Here is a 22,090-nt window from a genome sequence, read left to right on the forward strand (position 1 = left end):
ATCTTTTTGTCACACTTAATCAAAAAAAAAAGGGAAACAAACACTACAACTAAAACCGTAAAAAAGTTCCGAGTTCCTTACAATCTTCCTCGTTGGCGCAAAAATGTTAAATAAAAAAAAAGATTTGAATTGTGTCGGTACACTACCGCCATCTATCCAGTCAATGAGGGAAATAACGTTCGTAAAACTATGACGTCATTAAGGTTAAAAAGGAGAGTTATATATTGCATCATTTAGGTTCTCATCCCATTTATCACATATTAGTTGTTTAAGAAGTAGTTAAATAGAAAAGTTTACCAACAAGGAAATGGAAGACGAATATTTGAAGAAAGAGTTCACCTATTTAAAAAGTAAAACCTTTCCATATTTGTATAACCTTTAAAGGACATTTTTATTACCTAGCTACATTGGTGTAAACTAATTTCAGATTTGATTGATAAACATAAAGCTTCGTCAGTTACGTTTCGCCCATATCAACGTAGAACCGTTCAGTTCAAACCCAACAATTTTGCCCAAAATAATTTAAACAATCATAGACCCAAATTAGATACTCAAATAGCTACGAGTCAAAGGACATTTCACAACCACTATTCCAGGGTTCCTAACCATGTTAGGTTCAATCCCTTAATCGGGTATAACCCGTTTAAAATAGTGAAAGCTAATACCATTAGTACAAACAATCAAACTGAAAAATGCACAATTACCATTAGTGAGCATCGAAATTTGATAATGACGAAATCAAACTTGCCAAGTCAAACTGTGATAGACAACACCATGATATCTCCCCAAATAGGTGACGGAATTACAAAACTAAAGGCTAAAAATCTCTTACCATTAAAAACTAAGTACAAGTTGATTAAAAACAGGAAAGAATGTCCTAAAACTAGCTCATCTATTGAATTAGCAATATCGTCAACTCCTCTTGTTAAAAGCTCTTCGGTTAGTGCTTCTAAAAAAAGCTTAATCAATAAGTTTAAAGCAGTGACTCCCATTTCGTTACCTTCCAAAATAACGATAAAGAAACCATATAACGTATCCAAACTTAAATGGTGGCAATATCGTCCAGGCTATTATGGGATATTGAAATACCAAAAGTACCGATACTCCAAAATGAAGCCATGGAAGGAAAAGTTTCATTTCAACAAAACCAAACCAACTTTGACTAAAGCGTAATCCCTTTTAGAAATTTAATAATTATATAGATTCATCTAACATATAGGGTATAAGTAGGAAGCCGAGTGATGGAGTGAAGAACCTCAAATTAGTATCTATTGGTGGTCTCATGTACAGAGTAACAACCACAAAACTTTCAAGAGCCCAAACGCCAAAAAAGAATCTAAAATGGGTCTCTAAGGTCAACATAAAATCAAACCCAAAGTTTGTGTATGTCAGTGGAATTAAGTACAAAGTCAGCCAAAAGGGAAATATTCTTAAAAGAATAAGTACAAGTACACCCTCAAAATGGGAAAACTGTAAGAACGCCTAGAGTTCAGGCTCAATATTAATTGAACTTATAATACTATTTCTCCATTCAGCGACTCAAAAATGGACCATTTCATCCACGCCATTTAACCGTTCAAGAATTGATTTGGGAAGGAAAACGTTTGTTAAAAACAACAATGGCGTTTTTGTGGCTTCTCAGGCAAATGAAGCTAGGATTTTTGTGAAGTAATACACCAACATTTTACCCTAAATTTCACTTAATTCACGTAAACTTTTTTAAACGTTAACTAGCCGTGCCAAGTTCAAAAGTATTCACAGAGTTTTAAAAAGAACCAAAAAGAAGTTACTGACTAAAAACAATCAAAACTGCCTATTCTACATCCGATTTGGCAAATGCCATAAAGGCAATAAATGCAACTACGTGCATGACCCTGAAAAAGTGGCTGTTTGTACTCGGTAAGATACTCAGTAGAGGTGTGCGAGCACTTGCTTAAATCGAGTACTCGAATAAATTTCTAATTCTTGGCTCAAAACCTGTTAAATTTGAGTTTGTCCAAGGTTAAACTTGATAAAAACTCGTTAAGCAGTTTCCGTATTACCGAGTTTCAGGGCTATGCGAGTACACGTTTAAACTGATTACTCGGATCAAAAATGGAAAAAGTCGCCAAGCTTTCGTTGCTCTTATAGAGTTTTAAAAATATGGCGTAACTTTCCACCAATTAGGGCTCACAAAAAACATTCGACGTCATACTTAATCCGCCGATTGTCATTTCCTAATTTTTAATTAATTTTGTTAGAAAATAAAAGTTAAAGTTGACAAGTTGGAAGAAATATCTTTATAATTAGTATTACAAGTTACAAGTAATCAATCATGGATGAAAGTGATGACGTAATTTAATTAACTCGTTTAATGGTCCAATGGAAACTTGTTAAAAGCCTATAACTCATGAAGAATTTTAAAACTCGTTAAGGGCTCGAAACTTAGAAAACAGGTTATTTTTAAAATCACTAGGTTTTTCAAACTCTTAACTCGACTCAATAGTCAAAAATTGATACTCGCACACCCCTAATACTCAGATCATTGTAACACCAGTCATAAATTAACTTAATTTTAATTTAGATTCTTAAGGGGAACGTGTAAAATATCCAACTGCCCTTTCTCTCATAAAATGGCTCCGGAAAAAATGCCCGTTTGTTCCTATTTTTTACAAGGGAGATGTAGCAATGATAACTGCCCTTATCGACACATTAAAGTTAGCTCTTCAGCCGAAGTTTGCAAGGATTTTGTCAAGGGATACTGCCTGAAAGGAGAAAAAGTATCTACTACATTCTAAAAAGATTAAAAGTAAAAGTTACAAAATTAAATAATATTGCAGTGTCAAAAACAACACGTACTCGACTGTCAAGAGTTTAAAGTTAAAGGAACTTGCTCTAAAGGCAAATTATGTCTGCTGAGGCATAAGAGAAAGATTCGTAAGAGAAAAAATTCAAGCCCAATTCTTACGGAAGCTAAAGTGGCCAAGTACAAAATTAAATACTGCGATGCAATTAAAAATCCCAAGTATAATCACTAACCCCGGTTTTTGCAGGTTGGAAGGAAGCAAAAAGTGTAATTTGGAAAAACTGCCGTCATTCATATCATTAGAATCATCAACGGCCAGCGAGATAGGTTTCTCGGGTAAAAATAATGAAAGTTTTCAACTCTTCAGACTATTAAATTTTTTTTTAGTTTCAGAAGAAACAAGTACAGAGAGTTCGTTGAAAATCAGACCCCGTTTTTTAAAAATGGGTAAGTAGGGTAGTTTTAGATGTTAACTTATTTGGGAGAGACTCTTATCTTGTACGTGTAAAAAGAAAATTATCATATGTAAAAAAGCTTAATTTTTGAAAATACTTTATTTTTTAAAGAAATAAAATAAAAATTGCTACATGATTTACATTGTCTGTTCTTTTTCCGCTAATTCTCGAGCCTAAAAAAAAATGCAATTTTTATTATTAACAAAAAATTAGATGGGCTGAAATTAGGCATGATTTTCGGGTTTCAAGCTGAGTTTCCAGTATTCTAATAATTAGGCTTAAATGTATATCATCAGAACTTAAATTAATTTAAACTAGAATCATCACTAGGTTCTACTATTTCTTCATTAAAAGACTATTTACTGCCAGACCTTTTTTACGTTTATTTGAAGCCATATTTGTGAAGTCTAAATTAATAATGGGGCCATAAAACCAGAAAACAGTGGACTGATGAACCGCCAAACAACTAACAATAAAATGCTAGGGCACTATAACAAATGGTTTTTGTTTCGTTTTATACATTTTAAAATCAGTGACCAATCAGAAACAACTAGGACTTATACCTCACCCAATAAGAGATCTTAAGGCGGGACCAAAGGCAATTTTTTATAGTAGCTTTTCCTGCTTTTTTTAATGTCTGTGGTAGGAATAATAGTTTCGAGTACTCGAAAGTTGAGCCTAGGCCTCGATTTGAGGCTTTAACAATTTTTGAGCTTATCGAGCTTTGATCAGAGTACTCGAACGAAATAGAGTACTCGCACATGCCTAACAGAAACCGATATGTTATCGGCCAAAATTATACTTACAGTTCCAAATTGGTAAAAATGTGGGGCTAATTCGTACAGCCATTTTGAATCTATGGAACTTACATCGCGCATAAATTCTCTTGATGTGAATAATACTTCATTAAAAACAACCCTATAATAATATATTGACTTGAGTTATTGATATTTGAAATTGGATATAATTACCCAAGTTCAAAAACATTGTAAGTTGGGTTACATTTAAACTTACGATTTTTTCAAACTTAGGTAACGATATAAAATAAAAAAATTTACCATTCTGGTGGTTTTTGAGTGTATAAAACAGAACCAGGGTGAATATGCAACGTATGATCTCCTTTAACTGTCTTGTATACACCAGTATAATGAAGTCGGGCGGCATTTGCAAAAAATCCAGCTACTACACAGCGGAGCACTGTATCTGTGTCTCCTAATATTAGAAATTGCTTTGGAAGTTATCGATATAAACACCCAAATTTGGAATACTTTTACCTTCGCAAGACACTATAGGAATTTTAAATTTCTTCAATAAATTGGCTAAACGAGTTTTTATTTCCGCCGCTCGACACAATCCTCGGTAATTCAGAAAGTTAGCTTCACACCATTTTCTAGTCTTACACGCTTTTATGAAAGACACAAACACGTTGAGGAGAGTTAGATGATCTCCTTCCGTCACAGAAAATACATACTTGGCTTTTCTCTGCAAGAAAAATTAAAGGTTTCATCAAACTAAAGGGAAATGGTTTACAGATATTGAAGCTACTAACCGCTTGCGGACCCTTTCCGGCTGGTGAAATAAAGACATTTTGAACTTGAAGCATTGCCACGATTGCTAAAGCTTCTTCGGAGCAGCCAAAATCACCCGACGCCAATAACAACTTGGCAAACATTGGGTCAAGTGGAAATTCAGCCATCTGAATTCCAAGTGGATTTGTTAAATTTCCTTTAATATCTAAAGCTGCGAATAATAATGCACAGGGTTGTTTATAAGTACGTTACCGTAGGTATACTTCTCAAAATATTCACCTCCAAGGGCGTAGAGCAATTCCAAAGAATCCACAACATGTTTCGAAGGTGGGGCTGTTGGAAAATCAAATCGTAGGACATTATCAATTCCCATGGCTTTCAATTGTAGAATGACTGGTGATAAGTTACTCCTGATCATTTCAGGAGGGGTTTCTTTCTCAAGATTGTGATAACCTTCTTCCGTGTAGAGCCGGTAGGCCTTCCCAGACATTGAACGACCAGCTCTACCCGCTCTTTGTTCAGCTGAGGCTTGGGAAACTGGAACTACCACCAGCGTATCCGTTCCTGTACCCGGATTATAATAACGTAGCTTGACAAAACCACAATCAATCACTAAATAAAAATGGTTAAATTTCAGGTTTTAGAGGCTCAATTTTATATATTATTATTATGTCTCACCATTCACAATTCCGTGAATTGTGACAGAAGCTTCTGCTATATTTGTGGCAACCACAACTTTTCTTGTATTTTTAGATATTGGTTGAAATACTTTCATCTACAGTAAATTAGATTATAAATTTCAAGGTTACAAATTGATACAATTTTAATTTAATACCTGATCAGAAGAGGATAAAGCACCATACATAGGCAGCACAAACATTTTCATCAATTCTTCTCTATCTCTCAAACCACGAGCGTAATCACTTCAAGTTTAAATGAGCAAATTAATTTAATTATATATTCATAAAATAAATATATACTTACACAAGAGACGATAATGCTTCTTCGACTTCTTCTTGTCCAGTTAGAAAAACAAGGATGTCCCCCCTTTCATTCTTTTCATGAATTTTGGTAACTGTGTTAATGCAGGCTTTGACATAATTTGGTACTGGATCATTGACATAAAATATATCAACTGGAAAAGTTCTTCCTTCTACGGTCAGAATAACAGCTGAGTCTTTAGTTTTATCATGGCTCTGATTTTTATTGAAGAAATCACGTAAAACTTCAGCTTCAAACGTAGCTGACGATACTATCAGTTTTAAATCTTTCCTTTTTCTCAAAATTTTCTTAAGTAGTCCAAGCACAATGTCCGTGTATAAAGTTCTTTCATGCACTTCATCAAGCATGAGCACACAATAAGATTGTAAAAGAGGATCGGCCATCATTTCTCTTATTAGAATTCCTTCTGTCATATACTTTATTTTGGTGGCTGTTGTATCATAGCAGTCATCAAATCTAATGCTGTAACCCACTTCTTGTCCTAATAAGCAGCACTTTTCATCAGCTACTCTAATAGCTAGGGATGTAGCTGCCACTCTACGTGGTTCCGTTATTCCAATGACAGTTCCACCAACATTCCAGCCAGCTTCCATTAAATATTGAGGTATTTGGGTGCTTTTCCCGCATCCTGTTTCACCCACTATCACCAAAGTTTGATGATTTTCAAGAAGGTATAATATGTGGTTTCGGTTCTTGAATATTGGTAACCTCTGTCGCTGGATTTCAATAGAAACTGATGAATGAGGATTGTATATTGCAGCTGAAAACTCTGTTTCTCGGCTGCTCAACCTTTCTTGCTTCCATCCCACGGAATCATCACCTAAAATTTTAAATTATTGTAAAATAATTTGCTAAAATGTATACCCCCCTTTAAAATTGTAATTCTAAAGTAATTGTAAATAGCAGACGAATATTTACTGGTAAGCCTTTGATTTTTAACAACAAAATCACCAAATAGTTTACCTGGTTTTAGAAACCTTGGTTTGTAATGTTGATTCATTATTCAAAAATTAGATCATTCATAATTGTATTTAGCTAAAAACATAACAATACAATATCTGCTTGCGCTGATAAAACTCCATTTCGCCTTTACAAACTTTGCATTTTTGCGCTTCTAGGAAGAAGCGTTTTATTGAAATAATAGCGACATCTAGGCACCGTCAGTAATATTACAAACTATTATTTTCATTCGTACACCTGCCGATAGGCGTAGATCATAACCCAATAAAAACCGCAGCTACCATATCGTTCACAATTAACGTATTAAAGTTTACTTTTCCCCGCAAAATGAATTTCAACTTTTCAAGATTCTCCTTGTAAACTTTCAACATCTCTAATCAAACCGAATCGGAGAGGCACCAAGGTCGACTTCTCCTACGACCACGGAAAGAGCTTTTATCAATAAAAATTATAGGAAATATCATATACACAATATTTGCTTAGTCGTGTTTAATAAAAGCTTTCGCTACTCGCTGCGAAACTTTCGGTGTTTTAGGATTAGTTTTCAATCTCCAGAAATGTCAGAAAAACATTACGGCCAAGGTGAGTATTAACTCCTCTTTGGTTGAAACCTCAGAATGTATAAGCTGGGTTTGAACGTAAATTCAATTTCCGCTTAGGTTCCGAATGCCCACCCGACTCGAGGGAAGGCATTCGTATATACAGCATGAGATTTTGCCCGTACGCCGAAAGGGCAAGACTGGTTGCGGCAGCTAAAAATATACCGTGCGTTTTTCACCTATTTTTCTTAAAATACGCCTACCATTTTCTTTAACATTTAATTGTTTTTGCGACGCTCAGAGGCGAAGTTATAAATATTCGTTTGAATAAAAAACCGGATTGGTATTTGGAACTGAATAAAACAGGAAAGGTGCCGGCGATTCAACACGATGGGCATATCATTTTCGATTCTATGATCATTGTCGATTACCTTGACGATGCGTTTGATGGACGAAAATTAAACCCCTCTAAACCTTACGAAAGAGCTAAAAATAGAATGCTTTGCGAGTTATTCAGTAGGGTGGGTGTCTTACTTATGATTTTTAAAAAAATGCCAATTAAGTGGTCCCAAGTCTTGATTTGATTTTGCAGGTTCCAGGTGCTTTTTATAAGATATTTTCAAATTTGGAAGGGGTTGATAAACAAGAATGGTGGGAAAACGTTCAAGTGGAGATAGAATTTCTAGAGAAAGATTTAGCAAAAAGGGGAACTACTTTTTACGGCGGTAAAAACAATATTTTCTAAAAGGTCGTTCGTAAATTTTAACAAATTGATTTTAATCGAATAGGGTCGGAAGCGATGTTGATTGATTACTTAATTTGGCCTTGGTTCGAACGCTTCGAAGCCGTGCCAATCTTGCACCCCGAATTGAAACCGCTATCCACTAGTCGATTTCCCAAGCTAACCTCTTGGGTTGGTCACATGAAGTCAGATTCTGCCGTGAAAAGCGAGTCAATGTCACCTGAAATTCACGCGGAATTCATTAAAACCATTCCAGGAGGAAACCCAAACTACGATCTAGGCCTTTAAACGCTAACTTTAATTTAGAATAAATTTTGTACCCATTGTGTCAATATATAATAAAATTCCGTTCCTACGCTTAGAAAAATTACCATAAATCTAGCTAATAATAGTCATGAATAAATTTACTATATTTTTAAAACGATAAAGTTCTTACCACTTTTCAAGGTTAATTACCAGAGTAATTACTAACCCTTAAGTGTATACTAGGTGTTGAAAGGAATGTCAAAGCGCAGACCACCTACCCCAAGAAGGACTCGCATCAACCTCAAAAAAAAAGTGTCTCAAAAGTGACGCGTCTTTTTTTTTTACAGCAAATAGAAAATGGCGCTTGAAAATTGTACGAAATTGAAATAAAAGTCGTGGGCGATCCAGTTTCTACAATAAATTTTTTATTGACACGTGTGCTTTGTACCGTTGAAACTGCCTCTACTTATCGTGAGATGGCGCGATACGAGATATATATATCAAAGTAATAACCACTTTCCAAAATCTTATTACTGCGGGCAAAATTCAATTATCAAACCAGTATATTTATGTATATGTAAAAATCTTTAGAACGCTATATTCTAATTCGTGGCGAAACAAAGTGTTTATCGAAATCATGGAGTTGCATTTTTATTTCATTCACAATATTTTTTATACATTATATACTTTTTTATTTGGTACAAAATGCTTTATTGGTATTTTGGTAGATTTGTTGAAATATAATAGCCGTGATATGCCGTTTTTATGAAGGGATCCACTTTCAAAATCAATTAATATTTGTGGAAATCTGATAATTGGTTTCGCGTTTCCGGCGATTTAAGTGAAATAAATAAGAAAAAACACTCGAATATTGCGGGATTCGATCCAATATGTAACTGTAAACCTATTTCATAGGCTGTTAAATCGCGGTTTCAAATTTCCCCCAAATTTTGGATTTTTACTTCCCAAGTTTATTTCTTACAGTTTATAATTGAATTATATTTCATTCACCAAATTAATCTACATGATTTTTAACGTTGAAATAATTTGTTTTGAAAGGTAAATATATATATATATATATAATATGAGAAAATTAGATGAAGGAAAACATATATTTTTTGATTATAATTATTAAAAATTAAGGATTTTGGGTTGACTAGATTAATATTAATTACTAACAAATTGGCACCAAGGTTATCTAATCAGCTGATTTTTTTAAGTAATTAAGGTAGATATTATTAAGGATGACGGCCAAGGGATTTCATTCAAAATACAAATATTTTTCTCGTTATTCACAACCATAATACAACATTTTCGTTTCGTTTTTCGATCATATCTTTGTACAAGTATAATATCATCGTAGGAATCGCTCAGTGTTTAATATTGTTTCTTACAATATAACATTGATAAAATTTATACTTATTTCCCCCCCTTTTTACCACAAAATAATAAATCAATACTTTTCCGAGTGAAACTAAAAAAAAAATTGGATGAAAAATAATAGATTTTTGTTTAAGCCTATAATGTAGGAAGCTATTTGAAATTTCTAAAAACTATTTTGGTCCCGTCTGAAGCTAAATAGGGGCAGTGCCCTGGGGCGCTAAAACTTAGCGACGAATTCGTAAAACGCTTTCCAGAAACATTTACGGCTTCGTTACGAAGTTTCGTCGAACGTAGCTAAAAAAATACTTCGGAGAAAAAAAAACAAAGGGGAAATCTTTGGCATCGTACACATTTCAATAGTCCCGAGGATCCAATCAATGGTTCCCCCGCTATTCTCACAAACAGGTAACCTGTATTATTTTCAATTTCAAATCGTTGGCCAAATGGGAAACGTCCACCACACCGTCCACCATCGTTTGAACCGCTTCCACCGAAGGAAATTGCAACGCGGCGTTCTTGGTGTTGTTGACCAAGGTCTTGAGGGCCTCGCACAAGGCGTTGGAGCTCTTGGACATGATGTTCTTGACTTCCGGATGGGCCGCGTTTCGTTGAATCGTGTCCCCGATAAAAACCAGTTTGTGGGCGCTGATGACCACGAATTTGCTGTGTCCGATAAACACTTTGGGGGGTTGATTGTTCTTGATGGTGGCGAAGAAGGTTTCGATGGCGTCGCTCAAGAAACGCACGTGCGTCTCGACTTGACTCGTGTAGAATCGCAACAATTGGACGTCACCCGCGTCCAAAGTGGTAGTCCTGATCACTTTCGCGTCCGTCGCGGGAGGCAAAGCCTTCACCGCTTCTTCAACCGGAATTTCCGACTGTTTCACGACCGTGTCGAAAGACTGCTTCAGTTCTTTCGGCAAGCTGGCCTTTATTTCTTCGCGTTCTTTCTCGACCGTCTCTTTGGGCTCCAAATTGACGTAGTCGTAGTCATTGGGGCCGTCCATTGTGGCGACGGGAACGGGAGAGTCCGGCTTCTTCACCCCGTCGGACGCCAACGGGACGGGTGGAAGCGGTCTGTCCTGCAGCGTTTTGGCGCCGTCCATTTCGGGCGACAAGGCCAGATTGGCCAATTTCGTACGTAGTTCCGAGGGTTTGGGGGCGATCGGGGGTTTGCCGTTGGACTCGGCCGTTAATTCGTTGATTCGCTTGGACCTTTTGAAGATGAGCGGCGAATTGCCTTGTATGAAAGAAGCCACTTGGCGGACGTCCTCGACCAGACCCCGCGCGCACGCCACCAATTGGTCCAACTCGTCCGGGGTTCCCGCGTCGTCCGACGAACACTTGACGATCTGCCAGCCGCGTTCGTCCAACGATTTGACGGCCGATTCCACTATCTTCTCGGAGTCCACCAAAGGAGCGATCAGTTTCGACAGTTTCCTAGAGATGGACTTGTCGGCGGCGTGGGTCGAGTTGGCCAACGCGCCTTGGGCGAAGCGAAGGAACTCTACCACGGACGCCTTCAACTTGTGGCACGTTTCTTCCATGTCGTACATCTTATTCTCCATGCGCTTGGCTTCCCTCCAGTTCTTGGAACTGACGAAACTGAAGAGCTTGGTGATACTCCCGACGACGTCCTGGTGCGCGTTGACCAGAATTTCCATGGCCGCGTCCAAATCGATCAGCAGCAACTCCTTCCCGCTGACCACGTACTCCTTGGAGTCCCTGGAATCGGAACTGGAGGAAGACAGCCGACGGTCGTTCTTTTCGTCCATCATGGCCTTTTCGGGGCTGACGTCCCGAGTTACTTGAGGCGGGACGTCGTACACCCCGTCCATTATATTGACCGGTTTCTTGGCCGGTCTGGGCGTGGGAGGCGTGTCGTACACCAAATTGTAATTGGCGGGGGAATTATTCGTGGGTACGTCGTAGACGTCGTCGGACGTAATCAGTTTGGGCGAAGAGCGCGTCGGCTGCAACTTGGCGGGCGAATGGCGGATCACGTCCGGCACTTTCCGGAGTTCGCTCGGAGGAATGTCGTACAACTCTTGGGGGTGTTGCTCCATGCTGGAACGATTGCTGCCTCCTAAGCTGCTCAGCGACAGCGAGGCGTTCAAACTAGACTGGCTGCAAGCCGGGGACAACGAAGGCGAGCTGACCGTCGAGACCAACGACACCCCGCTCGAACGGTTCGAGACGTTGTTACTCTGGAAGTCCTTGCGCAATTTCTTAAGAATTAACTGGGAAGCCGGAACTACGTAGTTATCGGAGGAAGTGACGATTTGGTGCGACAGAGGGACGTCGTAGGTCGAATTATCCCTCATCTTCGGACTGACGAAGGCTTTGGGACTGGCCGGGATGTCGTACTCTGCCATTTCCGTCGGCGGTATGTCGTAATCGTGGTTGGGTATCGACTTGGGCGTGTCGTAAGTCGTCATGGGCAGCGAATGAGAGCGGGGATGGTCGTACGTCGTACCACCCACTATCTTGATCAATCGTGGACTATGAGGGATGTCGTAATTTCCCGCTAAAATCACGAGAAATATATTAATTTCAACCAGAACCTCCGCGGGTAAAAATAAAAGCATACCTAACGAACTGATAGGTACGTCATAGGCGCTGGTGGTCATTCCGTGAGCAGCCGGCGAATGAGCGGAGTCCGGCTCGTCGACCGAGTGAACGAGCCTGACGCTGGCGGGGACGTCGTACAAATAAACATCTCCGATGCGTTGAGGCATAACCACCTATTAAAAGAAATAAGGCGGCAAAGAATTGAGATAACCGTTAACTAAAAAGTGTACGCGTAATTGAACATTTAGTGGCGTCGTTAAAAAGAGGAAAAGACAGTCTGACTGCAGTGGCGGACGAAGGCAAATGTTTATGGTAATGCCTTCGTTTTCTTTCTCGCGGACGAGATTGCGCGCCGAGCCAAACTTTGAATGATAAAAGAACGCCCGGAAGGAAACGAGAGCCAGGCCCCTGTAAAAGTCTTTTCACCGCATTCTCACTCGTAATGCAGTTAAGCCAAGCTTTTCCCAAGCGCTTCTTATGGAAATCTTCAAACCAAGGCCTAGACCGAAATATTTTTACGCCCCCTTTTTTCCAGAAGAAGCGAATAAAAATTCTTTGCGCATTATAGAACGATGAGAGAACAAGATGGCACAACCATAATAGGAGCCTCTTCCTCCTAGCGCACTGGATTTTACCCCTTTGATTAAAAACGGCGGCTCAAAACTGACATAGGCAGATAGAGAGAACTAATACCAATCGAATGACGCCTGAATGAAATTTATATCAAGTGCCGTTGAAGAGCATTCGTCAATTCCCGGTAATGTTCGGAATTGTTTATTCATTATCCACAAATTTTCCGATTTATTTAAAAAACGTTGGTAAAAAGAATATAATTTTAACTTATTTAATTATGTTTTTTTACGCAACCAAGCATTTATTTGAATAAAAGTGGCATTTATTTAAATTATTGTTTGTTTTATTTAAATAATAGGCTTATTCACTTTCGATTATTTAAACATTTTACAATTTTTATTCAACTATTGGTTATTTAAATAAATATTATTTAAATATAGCCGAGCTTATTTTATTCATGGATAAAAATTAATCGAAATCCGAGCACTAATTCCCGGGGACCTATGCGAAGCTATAGACTATACAAGAGGTCGGCGTTCGATTAACTTTTATAAGTTCAGCGATATTTAAATAATATTTATTTAAATAACCAATATTTGAATAATAATTGTAAAATGTTTAAAAAATCTAAAGTTGATAAGCCTATTATTTAAACAAAACAAACATTTATTTAAATACATACCATTTTAATTCAAATAAATGCTTGGTTGCGAAAAAACAATTAAATAAGTTAAAATTATATTCTTTTTACCAACTTTTGTTAAATAAATCGGAAATTTTGTGGATAATGAATAAACAATTCAGAGCACTAGACTATACGGACCTATTCACCACCACCGTATACATCAGGAGCGAATATAACAACCTCTTTCCTCTATACTAGAGGAAGAGGCTAAAAAAAGTGTATCTCGTAAAAAAAAGTATTTTATATTTTCCGTACATTAAGCGTAGAAAACATTTGAAAGAATTATAATATTGGAATAAACTCTAGGAATCTGTTTGAAGTTTCCGAAATTGTTTTCGAAATACTTTCAAAGAGAGATAACCCGTTATTTGTTTTGACATTAGCAGTTTACATTTTTTGCATCAGTACGTCAAGAATGTATTTGCTTGAACTTGGGGATAATGACTACGTTGAGACGATCAGCAGTCATCATGGTCTAATCAGAGACCACCTATCCCAAGAAGGACTCGCATCAACATCGAAAAAAGGTGCCTTAAAAGTGATGCTGCTTTTTTAACCGCAAACAGAAAATAGCGCGTAAAAATTCATTATTATACGAAATTAAAATAAAGTCGTGCACGAGCCAGCTTCTACAATAAATTTATTATTGTCACGTGTGTTCGTCTTTGTGCCTTTAAAACTGCCTCTACTTTCCGTGAGATGGCGTGCTCGTCTTTGTACCTTAAAAACTGCCTCTACTTGCCGTGAGATGGCGTTACCGTCTTTGTACCTTTAAAACTGCCTCTACTTTCCGTGAGATGGCGGGCTCGTCTTTGTACCTTTAAAACTGCCTCTACTTTCCGTGAGATGGTGGGCTCATCTTTGTACCTTTAAAACTGCTTTTACTTTCCATGAGATGGCGCACGCTTATAAAAAGGCACATCACATAAAAAAATTGAAATTACTACCAGCGATACATGTCCCTCTTGGTGTAGGTGGTCTGTGGTCCAATTTATCCACGGGTTAGAAATAGAGGGAAGAAATTACGTCACCCGCGTCGGAAGACTTAAGCATTAGGAACCAATGAGATTTGATTTTCGTTTAAGGGGAGCAGCGCACTGGCAGAGCGTGAGGTAGGTTGCCGGAGACAAGCTGAAAACAGGGACGTATTAACCCCTAGGCTTTGAGCTTCTTTGGAGACCACGACATCCATCTGCCCCAAGTGGTACATAAATAAAAATAATCAGCTAGACTAATAACCGAGGCACCACCCTAGGCCCATGCGACTTTTATTGCCTTTAATTCAGGTGGCCGGGTTAAATTGCGTAGGACATCCACATGGGCCTCTGCTCTCGGTGGGACCCTAGGCCTAGTCAGCTTTATGGATAATGCGGCACTGGTTAAAAATGGTCTCAACGTAGTCATTCTGCGTACGTAAATAAATTCCTGGTATACAGGGTGGTTTAAAAGGTTATGCTAAAACTTTGAGGAGTTGTAGGGGGTGAGTTGAGAAGTATGCCTGTTTTTTCCCCATTTTCCTACGATCAGTTAAAAGAGCGCCAGAGAGCTTCAAAGTGTGGCCTACTAGCCCCTGGAAGTAGGCTGCAACAAGCGCGAAACCAAGCAGCAGGGAAACGCGAACATTAAGGTTTGGGTTCGTGTGATAGGTTAAAAAAGACTTTGTAAACCAATCGAGGTAACCAGCGTAAAAAAGTAAACTTAAACAGTATTTAAAGTCCCCACTGCTTAGTTTTTCGCTTGTTGTAGCCTACTTCCAGGGGCTAGTAAGCCGCACTTTGAAGCTCTCTGGCCAGGGTTGTTTGATTTAAATCAAGTTTATTTAAATCAGCGATTTTAATCAAATGATTTTTTTAAATTGTTGATTTAAATCTGTTCCCATAAAAGATTGTTTAAAAGGTATTAAATTTCCATAAATGAGAGATTTACTATTGAATTATTATATTTTAGACAAATTTTGTCATTATATTACACTATCACCTATCACACCGATAATACTCTTCTACCACGATCCCTTCCCCACCTCATTTTTGGTTTTACTTCTCCTGTGATAAAAATATACTTATTTCTTGGTATAAATATTTTTTGACATGATAAAACTCTACTATTGAATATTATGTATACAAAAATAATAATTATATCAATAAGCTTATATATTGCTTTTAAAAAGTGGCAAAAACCTAAAAATTAATAAAAAATAAAAAAAATCGATTAAAATAAAAAAAATCATATTTTAATAAAAAAAACGTATTTTTTTTCATTTAAAAAAAAAAAAAATCAACAACCCTGTCTCTGGCGCTCTTTGAACTCATCGTACGAAAATGGGGAAAAAACAGGCATACTTCTCAACTCACCCCCTACAACTCCTTCAAATTTTTGCATAACCTTTTGAACCACCCTGTATAATGTATTATTAAAATTTTACTTTTAACAGAATTTCTAAACGCCACCCGCAATTTAATATTTAAAAGTAACTCAACCCGACAAGGCGTATCGAAAAACTCATCGAATCAATTTCAAAGTTTGATGTAGAAAACCCAGCCTATCAAGTTTCGTTATAAACAAAACGAAATATCCGAAATCTTGCTACGATCTCTCAACGGCGGACTGTCATTTTCCATCATTTTTTCAGCCGACGGTTTAAACGAACCCGTTACCCGACACCCTAAGAGTGGATAAACGAAGGCGGACTTTACCCGTCTAAGCGAGTGTTCGTGTCGACAGCGGATGAGGATCGTAGGAAGCGCGAGAGCAGAGAGAAAGGGACGTCGCGTAAGAGAGGCCAATACAATATCGATTGAGAAGACCCGGCGAGCCAGTGTGGCTCCAAACTTTCACTAGATTCTCATTCCATTCCCTTCCGGTAGGCGGCAGCGTGTGTCTGCGCCAGTGGAGGTGCCAGTCGCGATTAAAAGGGAGGAGGCATACACTCCACGAGTAAAAAGACCGAAAATTGAAAAGAATGGGGGAAAGATATTTTTTTATTTATACGGGAGGAGCCTCCCCTCCCGAAGGTGCGAGCCGAGGACTGAATTCTTGGACGGGTTTTGCGAAGATGGACTCGAAGGTCAATACTATTATTTGTTCCAACGAGAGCGGGCCCGGGCCCTGATAAATCGGGCTCATAAAAAGCCGTTGCTACTGCAGATAACTATACGTTTTCGGGGAGATAGTTGGGATAATGGTAATTCGTTGGTTCCCAATCTGGGACCCCAGGCTGTACGGGGCCCGGTAGAATAATTTCGTGGCCCCAAAAAGAGGGCGTTACTACTGAAAGTTTAAGTTATCGGGAACCAGATCAAGAGAGAAGGGTAAGCACGTTAAATATAATCCTCGGCCCGAAATTAGTTTTACTAGGGCCCCAAGAAAGCCGTTACCATTGGAGATAATTAAAAGAAAACCAAGATAAGGGGTTCCCGCATCGATTCAAATCATTGCCCTCAGGCTTCACGGGGGCCCGCAATTATAGTTTTACCGGGGCCCTAAGAAAGCCGTTACCATTGGAGATAATTTAAGGAAAACCAAGTTAAGGGGTTCCCGCATCGGTTCAAATCAGGGCCCTCAGGCTTCACGGGGGCCCGCAATTATAGTTTTACCGGGGCCCTAAGAAAGCCGTTACTTAAGATAAATACATTTTAGAAGCGAAAGCCTGAAGAAGGGTACCAAAGTCAGGCCCCCAGGATGCACAGGGCCCTGGTAATTCCTATCAACTGTACTCTTCGGGCCAGGTTTCGCGATAATTTATCCCCGTACTTAAAGCACCCAAAATACACAGACTAAAATTTATAGCTTTTATATCTGTAAACAATAAAGCTTTTAAGCGTTTTAAAGCAATCCAAATTCGTGAACTAGATTTTAACAACAACAACAAAATAGGACAGAAAAGCTTTTATAAATCTTATCCTTAATTTTATTATCCTTAAAGACGTTTTCACTCCCCGAACGAAGAGCGATATACGAACCAGAACCAAAAACCTCATTCACAATGGCGTCGCCCACGCGGACGTTACGAATAATATTTATAACACGAGACAACCTAGACAGTGAAATCGTCGAAATGAGGCGAGGTCACGACGTAGAAAAAACGTATTATCAATAATAAGTCGTTCTGGAACGGACAGGTCTACGAGGCGCCAAACACAGTCGATAAACGAACACGCGCTTTGGGAATCACGCCACTGTAAGTTCTGTAACAGTTTTTCCCTTTCACGTCACGATATCAAAATACGTCAAATAAAACTCATTATTCTCCCCATCTCAAGATATCTAGTTATTTAAAAAAAATAAGGAGGGGTCGAGACGTAACTTAGATGATAATCAAACAAACAGAGCTTTACACGGACTAAGAATGTATTTAGGATGGCAGAGAATGAATGGTTCAATGGCCACCTGTTCGCAACGAAAGAAAAATCACGCCCCTACGCCTTTCCTAGCATAATCTTTCGACCTTTTTAACCACTCCTTTCCTAGCATAATCTTTCGACCTTTTTAACCACTCCTTTCCTAGCATAATATTTCGACCTTTTTAACCACTCCTTTCCTAGCATCATCTGACGACCTTTTTAACCTCGCCTTTCCTAGCATAATCTTTCGACCTTTTTAACCACTCCTTTCCTAGCATAATATTTCGACCTTTTTAACCACTCCTTTCCTAGCATCATCTGACGACCTTTTTAACCTCGCCTTTCCTAGCATAATCTTTCGACCTTTTTAACCACTCCTTTCCTAGCATAATATTTCGACCTTTTTAACCACTCCTTTCCTAGCATCATCTGACGACCTTTTTAACCTCGCCTTTCCTAGCATAATCTTTCGACCTTTTTAACCACTCCTTTCCTAGCATCATCTGACGACCTTTTTAACCTCGCCTTTCCTAGCATAATCTTTCGACCTTTTTAACCACTCCTTTCCTAGCATAATATTTCGACCTTTTTAACCACTCCTTTCCTAGCATAATATTTCGACCTTTTTAACCACTCCTTTCCTAGCATCATCTGACGACCTTTTTAACCTCGCCTTTCCTAGCATAATCTTTCGACCTTTTTAACCACTCCTTTCCTAGCATAATATTTCGACCTTTTTAACCACTCCTTTCCTAGCATAATATTTCGACCTTTTTAACCACTCCTTTCCTAGCATCATCTGACGACCTTTTTAACCTCGCCTTTCCTAGCATAATCTTTCGACCTTTTTAACCACTCCTTTCCTAGCATAATATTTCGACCTTTTTAACCACTCCTTTCCTAGCATCATCTGACGACCTTTTTAACCTCGCCTTTCCTAGCATAATCTTTCGACCTTTTTAACCACTCCTTTCCTAGCATAATATTTCGACCTTTTTAACCACTCCTTTCCTAGCATCATCTGACGACCTTTTTAACCTCGCCTTTCCTAGCATAATCTTTCGACCTTTTTAACCACTCCTTTCCTAGCATCATCTGACGACCTTTTTAACCTCGCCTTTCCTAGCATAATCTTTCGACCTTTTTAACCACTCCTTTCCTAGCATAATATTTCGACCTTTTTAACCACTCCTTTCCTAGCATAATATTTCGACCTTTTTAACCACTCCTTTCCTAGCATCATCTGACGACCTTTTTAACCTCGCCTTTCCTAGCATAATCTTTCGACCTTTTTAACCACTCCTTTCCTAGCATAATATTTCGACCTTTTTAACCACTCCTTTCCTAGCATAATATTTCGACCTTTTTAACCACTCCTTTCCTAGCATCATCTGACGACCTTTTTAACCTCGCCTTTCCTAGCATAATCTTTCGACCTTTTTAACCACTCCTTTCCTAGCATAATATTTCGACCTTTTTAACCACTCCTTTCCTAGCATCATCTGACGACCTTTTTAACCTCGCCTTTCCTAGCATAATCTTTCGACCTTTTTAACCACTCCTTTCCTAGCGTAATATTTCGACCTTTTTAACCACTCCTTTCCTAGCATCATCTGACGACCTTTTTAACCTCGCCTTTCCTAGCATAATCTTTCGACCTTTTTAACCACTCCTTTCCTAGCATAATATTTCGACCTTTTTAACCACTCCTTTCCTAGCATCATCTGACGACCTTTTTAACCTCGCCTTTCCTAGCATAATATTTCGACCTTTTTAACCACTCCTTTCCTAGCATAATATTTCGACCTTTTTAACCACTCCTTTCCTAGCATCATCTGACGACCTTTTTAACCTCGCCTTTCCTAGCATAATATTTCGACCTTTTTAACCACTCCTTTCCTAGCATAATATTTCGACCTTTTTAACCACTCCTTTCCTAGCATCATCTGACGACCTTTTTAACCTCGCCTTTCCTAGCATTATCTTTCGACCTTTTTAACCACTCCTTTCCTAGCATAATATTTCGACCTTTTTAACCACTCCTTTCCTAGCATAATATTTCGACCTTTTTAACCACTCCTTTCCTAGCATAATATTTCGACCTTTTTAACCACTCCTTTCCTAGCATCATCTGACGACCTTTTTAACCTCGCCTTTCCTAGCATAATCTTTCGACCTTTTTAACCACTCCTTTCCTAGCATAATATTTCGACCTTTTTAACCACTCCTTTCCTAGCATAATATTTCGACCTTTTTAACCACTCCTTTCCTAGCATCATCTGACGACCTTTTTAACCTCGCCTTTCCTAGCATAATCTTTCGACCTTTTTAACCACTCCTTTCCTAGCATAATCTTTCGACCTTTTTAACCACTCCTTTCCTAGCATCATCTGACGACCTTTTTAACCTCGACTTTCCTAGCATCTTTCGAACTTTCGAACCACTCCTTTCTTGGCATAATCTTTCGACCTTTTTAACCACTCCTTCCCTAGAGCATAATCTTTCGATCTTTTTAACCACTCCTTTCCTCGCATAATCTTTCGATCTTTTTAACCACTCCTTTCCTCACATCTTTCGAACTTTTGAACCACTCCTTTCCTGGCATAATCTTTCGACCTATTTAACCACTTATTTCCTAGCATAATCTTTCGACCTTTTTAAACACGTCTTTCCTAGCATCTTTCGAACTTTTGAACCACTCCTTTCCTGGTATAATCTTTCGACCTATTTAAACACTCATTTACTAGCATAACCTTTCGACCTTTTTAACCACTCCTTTCCTAGCATCATCTGACGATCTTCTTAACCACTCCTTTCCTATAGCATAATATTTCGATCTTTTTAACCACTCCTTTCCTATAGCATAATATTTCGATCTTTTTAACCACTCCTTTCCTATAGCATAATATTTCGATCTTTTTAACCACTCCTTTCCTAGCATAATATTTCGATCTTTTTAACCACTCCTTTCCTAGCATAATCTTTCGATCTTTTTAACCAAGTGCTGCTTTCCTAGCATAATCTTTCGACCTTTTTAAACACTTCTTTCCTAGAAAAATCTTACAACCTTTAAAAACCGAGGTTATAGTCGCGGCTACACATTCTCCGTTACCCCAAAGCATTCTTAGTCGTGCAAATAAAGAGAAAAGTTAGCGTAGTAATGGAAATCGCGAGGTTAGCAAAACACGACGAATTATTGTAGCTTAGGAATCGAGCGTGACCGTTCTAATAAAAGTTCGTAGCGGAATCCGTCCCGCGCGTCCTCTACCGGCGGGAAACGGAACTGACTATAGGAGAGTAGGGTACCGTGAAAGGCGGGAATATAGGGTGACAGCTCTTCGTTATGTGGGAAAACAAGCGGGTGTTTTAGCAAAACTGACGCGAGTAAAGAAGCCGGCACTGCGAGACGGATGGGATCGAAAACCATTAATTCTTTCTTAATACCTGACTGCGGCCAAGCAACGATTAAGCAACGAGGGGGAGAACCGGGCCAACGTCAAAAGGAGGAAGGAGAACTTTGTTTTTCAGCACCTACCATCGCGGCCGAGTACCTCCTCATCGCGTGGTGCTGTTATATACGTTGTTGAGTTTGCTGTACTCGCGAAACTTAACTAACCGAGAAATTATTCGCCGCTAATTTGAAAAGTATGGCGGGGATGGTTAATTGGTTTGGGGTACTTTGCTTTCTCGGAGATGAGGCTCGAAAAATAGGGCAAATAATATTTCTTCCCACTATACACTCCCACGGGAAATACGTACAACAGGGTTGCCACCTAATTTTCCGATTCAAATTCCCTGACCTTTTAAAGCAATTTGTTTTATATTTAACTTTTATCACAAGTAAATATCAGAAATACATGTATTTCTGCTTATTTTTCAGTGAAAAGGTTATTGCAATGTGGAAAAAATTTGGCAAACTTTCAAGGAAATAAATGATAATCATAGAATTTGTCATAGATTGATAGTAAAAATACCTTGAAAAAGTGTCAAGATAAAATAGAATTCCTTGACTTTTCCCTGCATTTTTAGAAATTCCTAAAACCCCCTGACTTTTCCCTCACGGCCCATATTTAAATTCCCCGACCTTTTAGGCCCATATTTAAATTCCCTGACTTTTTAGGCCCATATTTAAATTCCCCGACCTTTTAGGCCCATATTTAAATTCCCTGACTTTTTAGGCCCATATTTAAATACCCTGACTTTTTAGGCCCATATTTAAATACCCTGACTTTTTAGGCCCATATTTAAATTCCTTGACTTTTTAGGTCCATATTTAAATA

The 22,090-nt window shown here is 38.5% G+C and overlaps 4 protein-coding genes across 8 annotated transcripts in view; 2 read left to right on the plus strand and 2 right to left on the minus strand.

Moving 5' to 3' along the window:
- Window positions 1-211: 211 nt before the first annotated feature.
- ZC3H3 (Zinc finger CCCH domain-containing protein 3) lies at window positions 212-3,376 on the plus strand. Of its 2 annotated transcripts, none has more exons than XM_090159360.1 (9): window positions 212-350; window positions 428-1,169; window positions 1,231-1,472; window positions 1,536-1,668; window positions 1,735-1,899; window positions 2,564-2,759; window positions 2,820-2,965; window positions 3,033-3,121; window positions 3,173-3,376. In XM_090159360.1, exons 1-9 carry the CDS (start codon window positions 308-310, stop codon window positions 3,238-3,240), a joined length of 1,824 nt encoding a protein of 607 aa, XP_090015486.1. In that variant the 5' UTR covers window positions 212-307; the 3' UTR covers window positions 3,241-3,376. The 2 variants fall into 2 exon arrangements, with proteins under 2 accessions (XP_090015486.1, XP_090015487.1); XM_090159361.1 differs by having other exon boundaries at window positions 3,179-3,376.
- On the minus strand, window positions 3,321-6,913 carry LOC149927059 (putative ATP-dependent RNA helicase DHX35). 3 transcript variants are annotated; one of them, XM_090159358.1, is made up of 11 exons: window positions 6,869-6,913; window positions 6,735-6,806; window positions 5,754-6,591; window positions 5,605-5,692; window positions 5,448-5,544; window positions 5,049-5,381; window positions 4,790-4,980; window positions 4,515-4,722; window positions 4,299-4,452; window positions 4,047-4,158; window positions 3,321-3,413 (listed from the first exon to the last, which is right to left on the minus strand). In XM_090159358.1, the coding sequence occupies exons 2-11, from the start codon at window positions 6,769-6,771 to the stop codon at window positions 3,378-3,380; spliced, it is 2,094 nt and encodes a 697-aa protein (XP_090015484.1). In that variant the 5' UTR covers window positions 6,772-6,806; window positions 6,869-6,913; the 3' UTR covers window positions 3,321-3,377. The 3 variants fall into 3 exon arrangements, with proteins under 3 accessions (XP_090015484.1, XP_090015483.1, XP_090015485.1); XM_090159357.1 differs by lacking the exon at window positions 6,869-6,913 and having other exon boundaries at window positions 6,735-6,858; XM_090159359.1 differs by lacking the exons at window positions 4,047-4,158; window positions 6,869-6,913 and having other exon boundaries at window positions 6,735-6,858.
- A 63-nt stretch (window positions 6,914-6,976) lies between these two features.
- On the plus strand, window positions 6,977-8,826 carry LOC149927060 (pyrimidodiazepine synthase-like). The gene is made up of 5 exons (XM_090159363.1): window positions 6,977-7,313; window positions 7,391-7,496; window positions 7,572-7,791; window positions 7,863-7,995; window positions 8,059-8,826. The coding sequence occupies exons 1-5, from the start codon at window positions 7,289-7,291 to the stop codon at window positions 8,298-8,300; spliced, it is 726 nt and encodes a 241-aa protein (XP_090015489.1). The 5' UTR covers window positions 6,977-7,288; the 3' UTR covers window positions 8,301-8,826.
- Window positions 8,667-22,090, minus strand: part of p130CAS (Serine_rich_CAS and FAT-like_CAS_C domain-containing protein p130CAS) — an 84,085-nt gene continuing 70,661 nt past the window's right edge. For both annotated transcript variants that reach the window (XM_090159353.1, XM_090159354.1), the window contains 2 exons: window positions 12,232-12,385; window positions 8,667-12,168 (listed from right to left, as the gene is read on the minus strand). In XM_090159353.1, the coding sequence (XP_090015479.1) occupies window positions 10,037-12,168; window positions 12,232-12,385 (2,286 nt within the window). In that variant the 3' untranslated portion in view covers window positions 8,667-10,036. The remainder of the gene's footprint in view (window positions 12,169-12,231; window positions 12,386-22,090) is intronic.

Source organism: Leiobunum rupestre, chromosome 9 (genome assembly GCF_980474605.1).
Source record: "Leiobunum rupestre chromosome 9, qqLeiRupe1.1.hap1, whole genome shotgun sequence".
Classification (NCBI taxonomy): domain Eukaryota; kingdom Metazoa; phylum Arthropoda; class Arachnida; order Opiliones; family Sclerosomatidae; genus Leiobunum; species Leiobunum rupestre.

Coding starts and splice junctions, on each gene's coding strand:
- ZC3H3 (XM_090159360.1), top strand. CDS start 308: ATGGAAGACGAATATTTGAAGAAAGAGTTCACCTATTTAAAAA. Junction 351..427: donor AGAGTTCACCTATTTAAAAA/GTAAAACCTTTC, acceptor AACTAATTTCAG/ATTTGATTGATAAACATAAA. Junction 1,473..1,535: donor ACCCTCAAAATGGGAAAACT/GTAAGAACGCCT, acceptor TTCTCCATTCAG/CGACTCAAAAATGGACCATT.
- LOC149927059 (XM_090159358.1), bottom strand. CDS start 6,771: ATGAATCAACATTACAAACCAAGGTTTCTAAAACCAG. Junction 5,382..5,447: donor AATTCACGGAATTGTGAATG/GTGAGACATAAT, acceptor ATTTTTATTTAG/TGATTGATTGTGGTTTTGTC. Junction 4,453..4,514: donor TCCTATAGTGTCTTGCGAAG/GTAAAAGTATTC, acceptor TTCTAATATTAG/GAGACACAGATACAGTGCTC.
- LOC149927060 (XM_090159363.1), top strand. CDS start 7,289: ATGTCAGAAAAACATTACGGCCAAG. Junction 7,314..7,390: donor AGAAAAACATTACGGCCAAG/GTGAGTATTAAC, acceptor ATTTCCGCTTAG/GTTCCGAATGCCCACCCGAC. Junction 7,497..7,571: donor GCGGCAGCTAAAAATATACC/GTGCGTTTTTCA, acceptor TGCGACGCTCAG/AGGCGAAGTTATAAATATTC.